The following is an 18,150-nucleotide window of genomic DNA, read 5'->3' on the forward strand; positions in this document are numbered from 1 at the left end:
GGAATAATGATACGGGAAAGCAACGCGCGAGTATTCACGCACCACGGAAATCGCGGGTGCCGTTTGCGTGAATCTGCGTGAATGTCTATCATACTGTATTCTCGTGATATCTTCCCGGCATCGATTGTTTGTATGTTTATTGCTTTTACAGAGTGTGTGAATGATACCTTTGATCAATTTTAGAGATATTTGCGGTACATTTGAATTTCCTGTCAATCGTCGACCAAGCCTCTTCGTCCCCGGAAGGATCTGGAGCCGACATACTAAAGAATAAACAAGAACCTTCTGCATTACATATTCAAATGTTTTCCGCCTTTTTCTGCCAATGGAGCTTTTGAAAGCCATTTCATAATTTAAACGAAGTTACCATGAGCATCTCCAGCAGAGTCGCTAGGTTGAAATCTGGAAGTGTTTCCGAAAGTGCAAAAGGTATCGTTGTTTGTGATTGCTCTATTTCGTGTTCCATCGATTGACATTTTATATCAGGGCGGCATGTGATTATTTTTATTCGACTTGTCTTAGTGGAGATTGAATCATACACTAACCGTTATTTCATTTTCCTTATGTAAATGCTGCATTTCTGGACAACAGAATCTCCAAAACCAGAACCGGTAAGATCGTGTTTTATCATCGAAAGAAAAGTGTATACGCTCCAAAATATGTTTCGTGCCAAAGCTTCAATTGCCACCAGTAGGTCAATGGTGTGGCCTCATGGGCGATATGTGTAATTTGCCCTAAATTCTTGAAACGCCCTTGAAACTCTTATAGGCGTATACATACAAGGAACAATAATTTAATCGAGAAGTTACTATAATGTTTGAGTAGCTGGAAAGTTAAATGCTTTTGTTTTTGTGAATAACCCAAAATTCTACTTTATAGCTAGGTATTCTAACATGTAGGTAAAGTACATGTTATAATATTACTCGATGTCAATCATTGAGCATGAGATTTTACCTGAAGCAGCTGCTAATAAGCTGTGAAAAAATTCTCAGATAGTTGTTTACCGATTATCACAACTCAAAGTTATGGGTACAAATGTAGTTTTGCCAGCGCGGTTTTGAAATTCATGTCGGTCAATAGGAAGTGGTTATGAGCAGCTGCAGTGAATTGCATTTAATGAATGAAATTTGGATTCTTATTATTTCGGTTTTGTACTCAAGAGATGGGAATATAGTGACATTTGTGAATCTCTTGTACACAGTATTTGTGCTCAACAGACCACAGAAACACACTCGTTAACAGCATATTTACATACCGGTATAATTTGTTGCATCCACCTAACAAAATAAGTAATACCCCTAATGTCTAATACCCATGTTGTTTGAAAGGGTAAGTTCGAGTATCTGGGATATTGATGTCACTTGATGTATTATATTACATGAATGGCCCAAATTATGTAAGATGAAGGATCCATTTCCCGGCATAATAATGATAATGATGATAATAATTGATATTAATATTAATATCAATAATAACTTTATTGGATTGATACAATTACTTTGAAAGAACCAGTAGTTTACATTGTGGTCTGATAAAATAAACAATAAATATTGATAAAACAGAAATAGAAGTAGAAGTAAATTAATAATTGAAAAACTCCTACGTTATAATAATCTTTAACTATCTAAAATTCTTTACATAATTTAAAATATTAAAAAGTTCTATTAATAATAAAATGATCGAGCTTGGAGTTAGTTTCTAAATTGCAATTATAAAAATGTGTTTTCTAAGATTACTTGATGTTTAGGCTTTTGCTATATGATGTAATGAATGCCATAGTCGAGTACCACTCGCATGAAAAGTACGGTGACCAGATTTTGTACGAAAGAAAGGAATGGATAAAAGATTGTTTGTTGACGCCCTAGTATTACAGTATATCTATGCTTATCATTTACAGAAGAAGTACATGTATTCTTTAAAATTGTCTGGGCATTTGCCATTTATAATCTTGTGCATTATGCAACGTTTCCTTAGTCGTATGATGTTGTCAACAGGAAATTCCATACAGTACAGCAGTACTCAAATAATGGTCTAGTCAATGCATTGTATAATAATAACGAATAACTAAGGAATGTTTTTACTCTTTTAAGCACTAAGCAGATTCTTGAGTTAAGCTTATTTTTGAGATAGTCGATATGATCATCCCAGTTGAGGTGTTTATCAATCTTGACACCCAAAAGTTCAAAATAAGGGGAAAACAAGTTAACTTTCAAAATATTGAATCATCCTGCTTGAACTTGTGTAGAATTTCAGAAAAATTTTTACATCCTGTACATAATAATTATTATAATTATGTCAATGTGTAATCTGATGGGGTCAAGGAAGGGTGAATGGCAGTTTTTGTGACAGCTTTGTAGATTTTTTGACAAGACTTTTTTTTTTTTTGCCTCGAACAGTGCTTCTTTATTGTATATACATGTATTTTGAAGTTATCTTTACTCCTCATATTGAATTTTGTTTTACTAAACAAATTATTAGCCTACCAACAAGCTCTCTACCGCGTCAACTTAGATCTGAATTGCAGGCAGTCTCCCCTTAAAATCCCCATTCCATTCCATGAGCTCTTTACAGGAACAAAATTAATCTCTTTCTGGCAAACTATTACCCTGCCATCTTCCTAGATTAGTTGCGAAGAGGAAGGAAGACTCTCCCAGCCACCTCGACATTCTTTGATTTGCTGCTCATCCGAAGAAATGGATGAGTCAGTCCAGTTTTGACTTGTTAAACCTAACCCTGTTTTTTATTCTATTTAAATTGCGCATGATCAATCACCACACATCATCGGATATTTTTTAAAATTTACACCCGCTTGGCAATTTTAAACTGTCTAAATTCCCATGAGTATTTCCTCCTTATGTGGGTCACAGATGTGGTACAAATTTTAATACCGGTAATTTTAGTAACACAATGACGATGTCAAAATATTTCTTTTCGTCTCTGAGTTGTGTCAGTTTCACCCATGCATACTGCTCTGCTTACTGGCATTTTCTTACTTTCTGTTGTTTTGGTAAAAAATGTTCTAATTTCTTTCACCCTTTACTCTGTTTGTAACCTAGTTTTTACAACACGATCCATTTTGTTCTGCACAGGAATCTGGTTATGTTGGCTTTGCAAACCTTCCTAATCAAGTACACAGGAAGTCTGTAAAAAGGGGTTTGAGTTTACCCTTATGGTCGTGGGTGAGTTGATTAATAATAATTATTTATATTTGTTGTTACTATTAATTTTTTGTTTTTTTTTTTTTTCATTTTTCCCCAGCTATTTTCTGCAGTATAAATTTTACCTGACTCCTGTTGTGGAATTTGAGGGAGATGGATTGCATCATTTCTTGCAATTGAATTTCAGTGGTGATTAAAACACATCGTAGTTGGTTTTTACATTGACAAGAAAAATCGTCAAGCGTTAGACACTGAGTAAAATTTATCAAGTTTCACTCCCAAAGGTCACTAGGTTAATGTTGCAAGCAAGTGAAGTTTGAAAATATTGAAAACATTAATACGCCAATTCTCTTTTCTCCCATTCTTGTACTATTTTAGGTGAATCTGGTTTGGGAAAGTCAACCCTTGTAGACAGCTTGTTTTTAACTGACCTTTATGATGATACAGCAATTCCAAAGGCAGTTGGTAGGTTTTAACAGGGTAAAAGATGTATCAGATATAGAGAATTGGCAGCATGTAGATGGGAAAGAAGCTCAACTCAAGCTTAAATAAATTGGTGATTTAAAATAAAAGATCTAGCAATGGGCTCATTTCTTTAAAATTAATCTCCTGTAAGTCCACTTGTAAATGGCTATTTTATATCCAAATGCCTATGACATGAGCCCAAGCTGTTCAGTTTCTTTATTATATAGATCTAGCCAAGCCTAAAAGCAGAGCTCCTGGGTTATTTATAATATTAAAATTAATTTGGCTTGAGCCTGTGATCCAATCAAAACCCACTACCTGGTCAGCGGTGTGACACTGGTCAGATTGGCAAGCGTGGAGAGGTGGACGTACTTACATGTACGGTCGTACAGTGACCAAAACCAATTTAAATTTTCTCGCACAGATTGGTTACCATAATTCCTTACCCATGGTGCTCCGCATGTGTGGCGCTGATGCTATTACGCTTATGTGCAAACTCCTAATTCTTTGAAAAATGGTTTTCAGTCTTTTTTTCTGAAAATTAGACTCAATTGTAATCACAAAAATATTGCACTTGAACTACGGTACATGTAGTTTTGAAACAGAAATCGAAGTTAACTCAAAAAATTTCTGAAATGTGAATGACTTTACTTTACAGAACGAATTCACCAGACTGTAGAAATTGAAACGAACACTGTTGAAATTGAGGAAAAAGGCATAAGGCTCAGATTAACAGTGGTAGATACTCCAGGCTTTGCTGATGCAGTGGATAATACTGACTGGTAAAAACACTTCAGTAATTAAAATTTTGATGTACATGAGCTTTATATCCTGATGAAACACTTCTCATTTATAGTATTCTTACTGTAACAGTATATACAATACTAATAAGTCATAGCTTGTTTTTCTTCAGTGTATGCTACATGTAGTATTCTCCTCTCACAACTTGAATTATTGTTCTGAGTCCGAAGGGACATGCTTTTTGTGGAATGTTTTTCAAGCTGTTCAAAGAACTTGCAGCACATGTTTTACTGGGTTACCCCTCATATTTGTAAACCCCATTAAAACACTGCTGCTGGTTTTTTAAACATTACAATACATGTGTATACCTGTGTTGTGATCCTTGCAGTAAGTGAGCCAGATTCCTAACTTCATGGTTGGTAGCTTGCTCATATGAAAGGTAAATAAATCTGACCCTAGTTGTTAGAGGGGGCACCTTGTGTGTATTTGAATAAATAATAACTGTGGATAACTTGATTAGGCTGAATACTTTTATTTGCTGGAAAAGATGTTGTACATTACATATTCTGTAATGTTAATCACCTTGTGGACATTGGTGGTAGACAGAGTAAAATCTATTGATTTGTAAGTGTCACTCTCAGGGGTTAAGACTTTCTCAGAAAAGCAGTATAAACCCAAGGCTGGGTCTCGTATTACCCTTGTTCATAAAATTATGTGCCATTTGAAGTTGAAGAACCCACTAGCTTTTCAGAAAGAGTAGTGTGTCGTGGTCTGGCCTTGTCACAGTCACACTATCAGTGTACATGTAATTTAATAGGACATTTGCTCTGCGATGTTACCCTCACTACCTTGATTGGTGAAACTCAAATTCTCTAAACCAGACTACCGGTAACATCCATTAGGGGTGCAGGAAATTTGACGCAGTTGTGACAGCACTTGCCTCCCCCCAAAATGGCCGGAGTTCGATTCCCAGACTGGGCGTCATATGTGGGTTGAGTTTGTTGGTTCTCTACTCTGCACCGAGAGGTTTTTCTCTGGGTACTCTGGTTTTCCCTTCTCCTCAAAAACCAACATTTCACTTCATTTTGTGTTAATAATTTATTGTTAATTTCAGTTTGCAGTGTCCCAAATTAGTGCTCCAGCGCTAGAACGACTAGACACTTAAATAAATTTCAGTTCCTTTCCTTTCCTTTAACATCCACCCAATTGAGAAGTGGTACCAGAAATGATTGTTATTGAAATGACCATTGGTTACAGCCAGCTGTGGTTTGAGTAATCTCAACCCAGGGAGGAAATTTAAGCTGTTACAACAGTCAGCTTTATGAAATACCATGTAGTATAATAATTAAATAGAAAGTTAAAAAAGAACCGTTGATGTTGTCAATAAGGGCGTTACTAAAAAACGAAACACCAAAACACCATGTATGACCCCACCATACATTGAATAAATAACCGACAAAGGTTGGATTTGAGATGAAAATCGTTGTAGGCCTAATTAGGCTTAAAATGATGTTTAATCTCAAATCCAACCTTAGTATTCAATGTATGGTAGGGTTACACATGGTGTTTTGGTGCTTGGTTTCGCTGTTTCACTGTTTCGGTGTTTCGTTGTTTAATAATGTCCTGTCAATAATCCATATTTTTAAAATTTCTCTCACTTTAAAGTTAATTCCTTAGTTTTCCATGTGATATGTGTGCAGTTTAGTGAACATTTCCACAAATACAGACTGTAAGTTAACAACACTAATGCTATTAAAGTGTCATCAAAGAAAATTATTCTATTATGATGGTTTCTTTTGTTTTTTTTTTTTAGTTGGCAGGCTATAACAAATTATGTTGATCAGCAGTATGAAGCATACTTACAGGATGAGTCTGGCCTCAACCGCCGACACATTGTAGACAACAGAGTTCATTGTTGTCTCTATTTTGTGTGTCCACATGGCCATGGGTTAGTTTTATTTCCTACTTTGCAGCAATTACTGTTGCACCAGATCAACAACAAGGAATGATATTACTTGCATTGTAAATAACAATTTACAAATAGTGGTCAGGAGCTCTTGACCTTGATGTGTTTACCTCTGGTTTAGAGCTGGGCTTTTTTGAGTTTAAAAAGATCCTTATTTGGATGCACCGTCGCTCGTGCATTTTCCCATGTGTGCAGCTTCGTTCTCTTTTTGCCCATATTGGGGCATAAAATCCCGAACTTTGTTCCAAGTTACAGTACATGTTTCAAGTGCTTCTGTAGCAGTATAATTATTGAGGTAAGAGTTGTGGATCTTGAATTCATGAGGGGATCTGGTAAAATGTCCTGTGTGATTATTGAGAATCTTTCTTGTCATTCTGCCACCAAAGAGACCATTTTATAGTTGTAGCTAAGTTACATGTAGACATGCCTGTGACCCTGTTTTGATACAAACCTTTGTGCTTTTCTTATGCTAATGTAGCCTAATTTACAACACAATTTTCGTGATAAAAGCAGTTCCGGCAGCTTCGCACCCAGTTTAAGGCCTGGTCACTGAGCAGGCAACTGTAAAATAACAAATTGATGTCAATTTTTCATGCGTCTGTTCTGTTATTGATCATGAATTGCGACATAACATTGTCAAAGTAGCTGTGGATGCACGAAGCCATAGCCGACAATAACAAAAAGGCAGAAGGGTAAAAATTAAGTCAAAACACGAGAAGAACGCGAAGCAAAAATGCGAGAAACTTCAATCTGACGCGAGCATGTGTCTGTCCGCTTATTGACAATAATTTTTGCAGTCATTGTAAAATAGCCTATATTGGGCACCATCAAGTGGTGGCAAGGCTGTGGAAAAAGCTATCCCGGCCAAGTTGAAGGAGACCAAGAGTTTAGGATATCCTTGTATTTATTCAGTTTGTTGCAAGAGTTAATCAATTCTGCCTTGCCTTTTTTTAGGTTAAAACCTATAGATATCGCGTTCATGAAAGTCTTGCACACCAAAGTTAACATAGTTCCTGTTATTGCAAAGGCGGACTGTTTAACAAAATTTGAAATGCAAAGGCTCAAAAGGAAGGTCAGTGGTGATGATGTTGTGTTCTCTTTTTTTAATAGCTCATCTCATCAATGTTACGAAGAGAAGGAATGGGAAAATTATCCTCTCCTAGCAGGACAACGGCAGATTGGTAGCCTGCGCAGGCTCCTCTGTTAAAATGGCGCTCGGTCGAAATATATGGGCTTGGTTACTAGTTTCGAGACTAGTGACCAAGCCCTTATACTTCGACCGTGCGCCATTTTCAACGGAAGAGCTTGCTTGCAGGCTAACAGATTGGTGACGGGGCGAAAAAAATAGTTACTCTAAGGGCGCGTTCGATTGACCCTATTCCGGAATAAGAATACGAGGGGTGATGATTAAAACGGTATGTTTGGCGCGCTTCGAAGCAGCAAGGACAACAAACATATGTTTAAAATAGCATTTTAGTGGATGTTTGACAATTTTTATGTGAATCACCGTAAAAGCGAAGGATTTCTACCTTATATTCCACGCATTCTTATTCCGGAATACGGTCAATCGAACGCACCCTAAGATTAAGGACGGCGAGGTCGGCCAAAGCATCACCTCAGCCAACCAAAACAGAGCTTTCTCAGCTTCTAGGGAAACAGCCTGCGCAAGCCTCTGCAGCTGTCACAGCGCCCCTCCTCGTTAAAATAGGGAGTTTTAGCAACGACAACGGCGACGGCAACTGGGACGTCTCAAATTTGCATATTTAGTAGGCAAAAACAATAGCTTTACACGCTCTGCACGTACGTGCGTTTTTCATTTTTGTCCATTTCTTTGCCGTCGTCAGCAAAACGACAGCGTGAAATAGCCAAATTTGAGGTTTTATGGAGGACGTCAGCGCTTGAGGATAAATTTTCATTTTCTCCCCCAAATTGAGTTTGACTGATATCGGTTTCATTCTTGAGGGACTGCCACACCATTTTCATGTCAAAAAGCTTGGAATAGCTTGTGGTTGCAAGTAGTCCTTTTTACAATCAAAGATTAGTCATATCTGGTTTATTTTCTAGGTCTTGGAAGAGATAAGCGATAATGGAATCAAAATTTACACTTTCCCGGACTGTGACAGTGAAGATGACGAAGACTTTGTACAGATAAACCAGGACCTAAAGGTTGGTTTGACGCCTTGTGTACTTTTTCCTAAACCCTCAGTCACCGATTGACATATGGCGCTCATAAAGGCTGGGTTTCACTAGCGACGCAATCGTAAGTATAAGTAGCTTATGCTAAGGGAAAACGAACTTTGACATAAGCATAATTTTGTTCAAATGCTCAGACGCATGGAATCTGGACAAAAATCTAGAATCTGGCAAAATTAATGGACATTGAATGAGATGAGCCAATCATGGTGCGAAACAAGTAGCTGGAGCCAGTGCTCAAGGGCGGAAAAAATCGCGTCTACGTTGTGCGAGTTTGACTGGAATTTTAAGCCAATCGCTACGTTTAGCAATAGAGAAATAGCAAACTGATCCAGACGACAAGTCGTTATTTGATATGACTTCTCTGTCTCGTATTTTCTTTTGTAGGCTAGTATTCCTTTTGCTGTAATCGGGAGTAACAGTGTAACAGACGTCAGAGGAAAACAAGTGAGAGTGAGACTTTACCCGTGGGGAATGGCAGAAGGTATAAACTATTTTTCACCAAATAGAGTGAGTTTCAATCGAGTGTCGTAAAACCAAAACCAAAGTAACGTAATTACTTTGGCCAATCAAAAAGGACGGAGACAATGAAGTAAAGCAATCACGTAGTAATTACACGTAGCCGACAGAAAGCGCGGGAAAAAGTGCGCGCGCGAGCCATGATTGGTTGAAAAAGTGGCACGAGAACTTTGAACCAATCACTGAGTGTGAAAGTAATGCAAAACCAAAGCAATTCGCTAATTACTTTCGACACTCAAAATTGAAAACCCCTCCAGTAGGTTCAAGCTAACATGCCCAGGAAAATGGCAAGGTAATAAAAGATTATTCGATGCTTTCGAGCAGGATAGTATTAATAATTTCTGATAAGTCCTCACGCAAATGAAAACTAACTCGCGTATGAAAGAGTTCCCTCTTCGCCTGGCTTTGAAATAGAGGCTGGAAAAAAGTCAGAAATGGCACATTGCAATTGGCGTTACTTACGTACGTTTGATCGTGAAGCTGGAATCTATAAAGGCTCCATGAGACGTGTCCGTTATTGATAACTTAAGAACACGGTGACGGTTGTACTTTTGCGGTGTATCACACCGTTATCTCCCGTATTGCACACGTATCTCGAAGCTTCTCCTTCGGCTTTCCCTGTAGAGCGGTTTTCAATTGAGTGTGGTAAAACAAATACCAAAGTAATCACTTCGACCAGTCACAGCAGGTGCTAACAGCGCCATGAAGCAATCCAAATCCGTAGCAATTCTATGTAATTTGCTCAAAGCGTGGGGAAAATCGCACGTGCAAGTCGCGATTGGTTTTGGTTTTCCCTATCATTGGTTGATAAACTGGCGCGAGATTTTTAAACCAATGACAGAGCGTAACAATTGCAATCGCGTAATTACTTCGACAGTCATTAGAAAACTGCTCTAAACGACGTTGCAATTTTTAAGATCACGAAAGAAGCGCGAGAGTTCGCCCCGACCAACTTTTTTTCTTTTGACGTACTTCAAAATATGCACAGCCAAAAGCATGAATCGTTTGTCTTTTTGACATTTTTGTTAAATTCCTTTGTGTTGATTTGTAGTTGAAAACCCTGAACACTGCGACTTCATCAAGCTTAGAAACATGTTAATTAGGTGAGTAGCCGAGCTTATGGGGGCAGTAATCGCGCACCGATGGCTCCGTTGTTTGAGCACTGGGCTGCCATTCAGGAGGACGTGACTTTCTTAACCAATAATCAGGGTCTTTAAATGACTGAGGAAAAAGCGCTGCCTTTGTAATGACATCAGTAAATGTCTTCTGGGATAAGGACGATAAACCGTAGACCCCGTCTCATAACCCTTGAATGTTTATAACCCTGTCAGACGTAAAAGAACCCACACACTATTCGCAAAGAGTAGGGCATGGAGTTCCCGGTGTTGTGGTGTCTCTCCGTGTTGTATCATGGTTGCGAGGGTTGATGTTCGGAGATACTAGATTCAAAGCTACTTTAAAATCCGAGGGTCAATAAAGATACAATGATGATGATGATGATGATGATGAACTTAATGCACGGTTGATTAAAAGTACCTTTCTTTACTTTTAGAACACACATGCAAGATTTGAAAGATGTCACACAGGAAGTTCATTACGAAAATTACCGAGCAGAACGCTTGTCACGCACAGGGCAAGCTCCACCATCACCAAGGAGAAGCATAGAAAACATGTAAGTGAGCACCTCCACACCCTCTGCGTTTTCAATCGCTTCGCTTAGTGATTGGCTAAAAAGTCTCATGTCACATGCTTAGCCAATCAAAAGCAAAACCGATTTTTCCTTGGTTGCACGCGTTTTTCCTGCGCTTGGCACGGTGGCTTCAGGTATTTTATTTGCATTGTGATAATGGCTCATTTTGTTGTATGTGTCTTGTTGCGATTGGCCAAAACAGTTAGTACTAGTTTGGTGTTGGTCTGACGGCTCTGATTTGAAAAAGAGTTGGACAGACGTTCAGCTCTGTTAAAGTGTTGAGAAGACAGCCAGTTTTCTCTCTCTACTTTGGGATAAACTACTTAACTAACTGCCCTATGTATAAGCGGAACTAGAGGCTTTGTTGATTTCTAAGTCTGTGGTGTTAGTTTCTTTAGATAGCGTTGGTTCAGTTGAAAAATATCTGTTGGCGTAAACAATTAAGAGAAAGGTATGTCAGCCTAATTTTAATTTATTTGTGTCTGTTTTGCTGAAGGAAAAGAAAAAGTGCTACTTACGAGACGGAAGAAGTAGATACAAGCCAACTTTCAGAAAAGGATCGTATGCTAAAGGAAAAGGAAGCAGAGGTAACTCCGCTCTTGTCAAATTCATTTTGTAATGATTTGTTAGGGTCGATTTACACGGTACGATTTTTGTCGCATGCGACAAGCTTCACGACAGGCCTACGACATGACTTACGATTGTTGCAGCGTTTTAAAACATGTACACAACAATCGCAAATCATGTCGTGGTCCTGTCGTAAGCCGTTGTCGCATGCGACAAACATCGTACCGTGTAAATCGGCCCTTAGGGTGACAGCCAACAGAAAAGCAGTATTGAAGTCACGTGTATGCCCCAGTAAATCCCGATGAAGGTGGAATGTACAGAAAGAGATGTTATGTGCCTAGGCGATACTCCGAAGAAATCCGAGGGCTCTTTTGTAGGATTCGAAGGTATTGGAGACTCATTGAAGTTCTGCAAAGGAGCAATCGGATTTTTTTCCGAGGATCTCCGGGTCACCATCGAAAAATAAATTTCTTCAAAGGTCGAATGTTACCCTAATCTATATTAGTGTGTAAATCACAGAGAAAGAACTTGTTGAACAAGTGATTTCTGTTGTTAGTGGAACGTTACAAATTCTTACTTTTCTTTCAGTTGCGTCGAATGCAAGAAATGCTCGCTCAAATGCAGAAAGAAATGGCGAAGCAGAAAGCTGCTGGAGCAGAGTAAACAATTGTCAAGCACTTTCAGTTACGTCGAATGCAAGAAATACTCGCTCAAATGCAGAAAGAAATGACGAAGCAAAAAGCTGCCGGAGTAGAGTAAACAATTGTCAAGAACCAAGCAAAGATCGTATTATTAAAATTTATACACCCAACAAAACACTCGATTCTGATTGGACGAGAGTAGAACATTTCTCAGACCCAATTTTACTCTGCACAGTCCCATTTACGTTACCATAACAACCACGGGCGTTACTACCAGGAACACAAAAATGAAAACAAAATGGCCGACAGTAGTTTTTCTATTGTGAGTGAAAATGACGTGCAAATTGTAACAAATGATAGCTTAAACAAGTGCACTGAAACCTTGGTGAAAGTTATTTTTCGTACTTGACTGAAGTTACGAAAAAACCGCTAAACGCAGTTTGGATACATTAATCTTTCTTGAGAATCGATCGAGAGTTGAGAATTTTGTTGAGTGTGTTATAAGCAAGTTTTGATGTTTTGAAGTGGACGCGCAGTGACCATTAGAGAGATTAGTGCCCCCAGTGTCCCGCGTTCGAGGCCTAACCCAGTCACTGCGTTGTTTCCTTAAACAGGAAACTTTTCTTGACACACAGTCTCTCGACACGCTGGCAGGTGTGAGCTTGCGATGAACAAGTATCCCGCTCAACACTGAGTAGGAATACTGTCAGTGGTTTCATGCCACTTGAAACCGGCATAAAAACCGGCCGTGTGCGCCCCAGCGGCTTGTGTGTGATCTCATTTGTTTGAAGTTCACAAGTTTAACTGAAAGGCTTGTCCAGTTTTGAAAAATTTCAAAACGTCACTCGAACTATAGATCGCACAATTTCCGACACTAATCACTCACTCACTAGCTGTAGCTAATACTATTCTATTCCTCATTCCTTTTATGCAAGAATGCTTTTCTTATTTGCCTTCTCTATGAATCGTTTCTAAAACCTTGAAAAGAATTTATCTTCACGTTTAGACAAAAAGCGACGGAAAGGGGCCTTGAAGAGAAAACTCAACTAATTTCTTACTTTCCATAGCCTCGCAATGTTGTTGAATTTTAGTATATCTAAATTGGTCTAGTTGTAATTAGCCAGTATTTTCAAAAGTTATTGTCAAATTGTTAAAAGAGTGGCTCTGAATTGAAAAATAAATTTAAACCCAAGCTAAAGCCATGGCAGAATCGGTATATGCCACCCAATCGGAGGGGCTATGCACAGTATTTTTGTATTGAAATATGTATGTAATGTTACCTTCGTTTTGACATGCCATTTATTCTCTCCTTGTATCACTCTTTATATGTTCTCGGAAGCAAATTAAGTCCACAACTCCTGTAACTTCTACGTTTAAAAACATTTAACAGCTTATAGTTAATAATTGTAGCTAGTGTATGATGAAGTCAAATTCTATGCTGGAACAATATACCAGCAGTTACGTAATTAAAATGGTGTACAAGGTTAAGTTGGGTTGCTTACGCACTCCACACTTGTTTGAGTTGTAGTGCACGCGCGCGAGTAAAATCGCTCTCGCCGAAATAGGCCTTTCTCGATATATTAAAATTCAGCTTGATAGTGAGGCAGTGAGGACAAAGACAAAGGAAAGCGGATGATATGTAAATATTTATGCCATTCATTCCAACGTGTTTCTATTGTTATTGACCTCACTGCCTTACTATTTCGAAAATGGCCTATTAGAAGTGCCTTGAGAGGCCGTGCAGCACATCAGGCCCTTCCGAGTCGTGCAGAACTTAAATTGTTTCAAAGGCACCTCTTTGACACAAGGAACATCGCTGTTGACTTTTTAAGAACCGATTTCAGTTTGGACAAAGTTTAGTTTGACGTGACTCATTTACATACAAAACTAGACGCTCCGTGAGCTTACACTGGATTACCTGTGCCACTGTGCGAAGGAACTGTAGCGTTCCAGTTAATTTTTTCAATTGGGGGGTCATTAAGACCATTTGAGGGGTCATCCAGACGTCGTTCCAGCAGAGGACCTTTGGCTCACAAGTTCATACATTTAATTAATTTTCTTAACGAGAAGAAAATGAAAATTCTGAGTACGTATTGTCAAATTAACAGACATATTTACTCTCTCTCTCACTCTTTTTTCACGTCTACAGAGATCGTCACGCAAGCTCACACTCTACAGACATTCGGCAGGTCAAATAAACAAGAAAAAAATTCAACAGTCGACCATAATATTTTCACTCTCAAAGACCGGGTCAACTTCTCTGCCTGCATTGAAAGACATTCAACAGTAATTTCCTCGCCCCGGAAAGAAAAACAGAAGAAAACTATTTTTTTCTTTATCATTGCGATCGATCAGCAAAAAATATACATTTCCTCAGCTTGTTTGTGTTGAAATTCTCACAACGCTGTGCTCGAAAATTTGGTCCAGTAATATAAAAGATGAGCTCTTCTGCATTAAACGAAACATCGCAACTTAGTTTTCACATACGTCGAAATATTTTATTCATCGAGTGTAACTGCACGTTCGGCAACACTACTTAATTTTGCTGATTGGTAAACATGTAGATTGTGTCGGTTAGTCTGTGTTGATTTCACTGATAGCCTCTTGCTTCTGTTGTAATTCTGATTTTCGCTCCACTTTTCTTATAAAAAATCACATCTGTATGAAAAGTACAGAAGCAGAACAGTACACATCTAAACTTGATGTGAAAAAGAAGTTGAACTTCATGTCAGCGTCAAAGCCAGTGTTTCTCGATTCCCATTTATTTCCTTCAATCGTTCTGTGTTTAGTATTTTACATATTACGTTCTGGAAAACAAAACACAGCTCAGTTGACAGTTCTAGAATAAAGCACTGTGTCAAGTTACTGCACTAGCACACGTACGCAATGCGTACCTATTTTTTAAGCTTTGGTAATAAACCATGTGTCTTTTGGCTTGTCTTTTGCTGTTAATTCCCGGCTTTTATGGTACTTTTTGGTGAAAACATTAAGCCAAAACATTTTTTGACCTAGTATTAGACTGAAAAGAAGAGGAATTATGACGTGGAAGCAACATCTTCAGTCTTTCCTTAGGGTGTGTAATAAACGTTTGCTTAGTGAAACTGCAAGACATGCGTGACATGCAGAAAAATGTCCGTCAGAGCAATTTGCAGTTAGATTTTTTGCACACTATTTAAAAAAGACACGAGTGAATTTTACTCAAGATTTTTATAGATGTCTCTGAATCGAATTCTCATCGAAAGATTAATGACATATCGCAAAAACACGAAAATTTCTGCAGTCTCTGACTCAGTATGAATCAAGGGAAGGTCATGATGTTCTGTCAAAAGGAAGAAGTTGAACACGTGCAAGGCAACCATAAAGATACACGTGATCACCTTGTGTCAACTGAATGAACTACGGGAAAGAATGTTAATCGCGTTTTCGGAGTAAAACAACGTACTTTTTAGGCAAGTAACTTTTGTCTTTGGTCTTTTAATTTTGTTGTAATATTTAACTGAATATTTACATTTCATCTGTCGGGTCAGGAAGCCTTCTTTGTCAGGTTCCTGAGAAAAGTACATCTATATTTTGACTTCAGCGTGAACTATTTACACAATCATGAGGATGAGCGGCCAATCAAAAAAGAGTTTGTAATTGAAAATCTAAACATCTATGAGATACAAAAACAGACTTGCGAATCATCACAAATCACAATGCTGACAACCACAAAAGCAAAAGAATGGTCAATAAATATCACGTTTTTTGCTATCTGAATGTTATGGCGTTAAATCAAAGCGATATATTGTTGAAAAATCCTCCTGTTATTTAAAGGAGCTATGTCATGCAAATGATGTAATTTCATGACACTCAAAATTCGCAAACAGCATGAGCAGGGCCGTAGCCGGAAAAAAATTATGACTGAGGCAATGTCAATGGTTAAATTCCCTTCGTAGGTATTTTAGGGGGTTTATGATGAGTAAGTTGTAAAGGCAACACTGGAATCACCCTTTTAAAGAATCACGAAAAACTGACTGAGGCAAGTGCCTCGGTTTGCCTCATACTGGCTACGGCCCTGATGAGTGAATGTAAACAATCTTCGCACTAGTAATTCGTAGCAACAAATTGGATTAACCAGGAAGTTAAAGAAATATTTTTGGCGTCCCAAATAAACTTCATTTTACACTATAACGACAAAACAGATCTTTTTCTGAGGTTAAAAACTTGGCTGCTTTTTAATCATTTGTCACAAAGAAAAAATTCCTGTCTGCTCGCGTATCACATTTGAACGCACGTATGCAAATTGGTTAAGCTCGAATATCACACAACATGATGAATTCATAAAGGCTACCTTTTCCAGCAAAAAATTTATTGAAACAAACAACGTATTTGCTATTAGAGGCAAAAAACTTTCCTATTTCATTGCGTGCGTGAAGACAAGAAGCCCAATCGCGTCAAGTTACCATACGCAACAAAATAAATTTCAGGATCAAATCCTTTCCTGAAGAACCTTTTCCTTGAATAATGAAGCACAAAATAGAAAACAAGCTTTCTTTCAAATAATTCGTGGTTGTCACATTTCCAACTATTTTTTTACCTGAAGACTGTACGGAGTTAAGCACAAAATAAATATAACCAGAAATAGTGAAATTTCCAGTTGTTACCGGAAGAGTGTGCAAAGTTGAGTACAAATAAATACAACTAGCCAGATAAAAAAGATCAAAGATCCACTTAAGGTGTTCGATTCCGTCTCTGTCTTTGTTAAACTCTTAAGCTACCAGAGAATTTTCCATTTGGCTCAGTGTTGTAAATAACACCACACTTGGTAAAATATTAGAAATATAGCTCACTTTGATTACGGCTCAACGGACGAAGGATTGTTATCGAAGTCCATTACTCGTCGCTTTTAATATTCTAGATATTTATTTTTCACCGCCTGTCTTGTTTATCCCATTGACGTTCCATTCTTGAGCCCCATCAAATGCACCACCGGTTAACTAGAAACTAGAAACTTTATTGGATAACACAATTACTGAAAATTCAGTAGTTTACATTGTGGTCCATTAATAATAATATTGATAAAATTTAAAAAAAGTTCACAAAGTACTCCTAAACTAAACTAAAATTATTAGAAAGTTCTATGAATAGTGAAATGATCGAGCTTAGAATTACTAACTGTGTATTTATTACTTATGTACTTTTTAAAATTCCTTAGGGGTGTAATACTTGTAGTGCTAACATCTAATGTGTTCCATAGTCGGTTGACACTTGCATAAAAAGTGCGTAGACCAGAGTTGGTACGAAAAAGGGGTATGAATAAATTGTTATTTGTTGACGCCCTTGTATTATGTCTATGCTTATCATTAACATAGGAGATATAATCTTTAAAGTACTGAGGGCAACAGCCATTAACAATCTTGTGCATTAAACAAAGCATTCTCATTCGTATGACGTCATCAATAGGTAACCAACCTAGCTTACTGAAAAGTTCAACAGAATTATCAGAAAATTTAGCATCTAAAATTAGCCTGGCACAACGTTTTTGAACTCTCAATAATCGAATTAAATTTTCATTTTTGGTGTTTCCCCACACTGTGCAACAATATTCAAATAACGGTCGAATCAGTGCGTTGTATAAGTTAAGTGCGTTGTGAGGTTAAGACCTCACATAGCGTCAATACCCCACGCTCCGTGCAAGAAGCAATTTTAATTAAAATAAAAAGACTTAAATAACTACTTTAAAAACCTTTTCCAGCGTTTATAGCGGCCACAACCGCTTTACGGTTTGGTATTTCCACATTCCAAAATGTTACTCTAAACAAAACTGGCAAATTCAGAACTTACTTTAGTCTCCGAGATGTCAATGTTTCCTTAGATTTCTCATCTTGAGAGATGAAATCTAGCCTTCCGCTGATTCAGATGATAAAATGAAATGAGTGAGGCTAGTTATACATTACTCTTTTCCTTGTCTCCCATTGCTTGCAAAACAGTCACAGAGAAAGGGTTTATATGGCTCGAATCATGTACTTTTTTGACGGATGGCAATGTCCTTTTTAAAATAAGTCTGCAGGGGCGGATCCAGAAATTCCAAAAAAAGGGGCCGAAGAAAGTGCAACTGCAACAAGAGCGCAACCCCCCCCCCCCCCCAAATGCCCTCTATCCCAAAATATTATTCGAGTCCAGTCGTCCTCGTCATTTCATAAAATAGAGAAACGCCTGTTAAATTTAACG

The 18,150-nt window shown here is 38.0% G+C and overlaps 1 protein-coding gene across 1 annotated transcript; it reads left to right on the forward strand.

The window, feature by feature from the left end:
• The first annotated feature begins 43 nt into the window (after positions 1 to 43).
• On the forward strand, positions 44 to 13,428 carry LOC138046887 (septin-1-like). Its single transcript, XM_068893481.1, has 13 exons — positions 44 to 429; positions 592 to 611; positions 3,090 to 3,179; positions 3,537 to 3,623; positions 4,282 to 4,405; positions 6,178 to 6,312; positions 7,285 to 7,402; positions 8,395 to 8,496; positions 8,911 to 9,007; positions 10,094 to 10,145; positions 10,595 to 10,714; positions 11,229 to 11,319; positions 11,888 to 13,428. Exons 3-13 carry the CDS (start codon positions 3,170 to 3,172, stop codon positions 11,960 to 11,962), a joined length of 1,011 nt encoding a protein of 336 aa, XP_068749582.1. The 5' UTR covers positions 44 to 429; positions 592 to 611; positions 3,090 to 3,169; the 3' UTR covers positions 11,963 to 13,428.
• The last annotated feature ends 4,722 nt before the right edge of the window (positions 13,429 to 18,150 follow it).

This window comes from Montipora capricornis, chromosome 4, assembly GCF_036669925.1.
Source record: "Montipora capricornis isolate CH-2021 chromosome 4, ASM3666992v2, whole genome shotgun sequence".
NCBI classification, from domain to species: Eukaryota; Metazoa; Cnidaria; class Anthozoa; order Scleractinia; family Acroporidae; genus Montipora; species Montipora capricornis.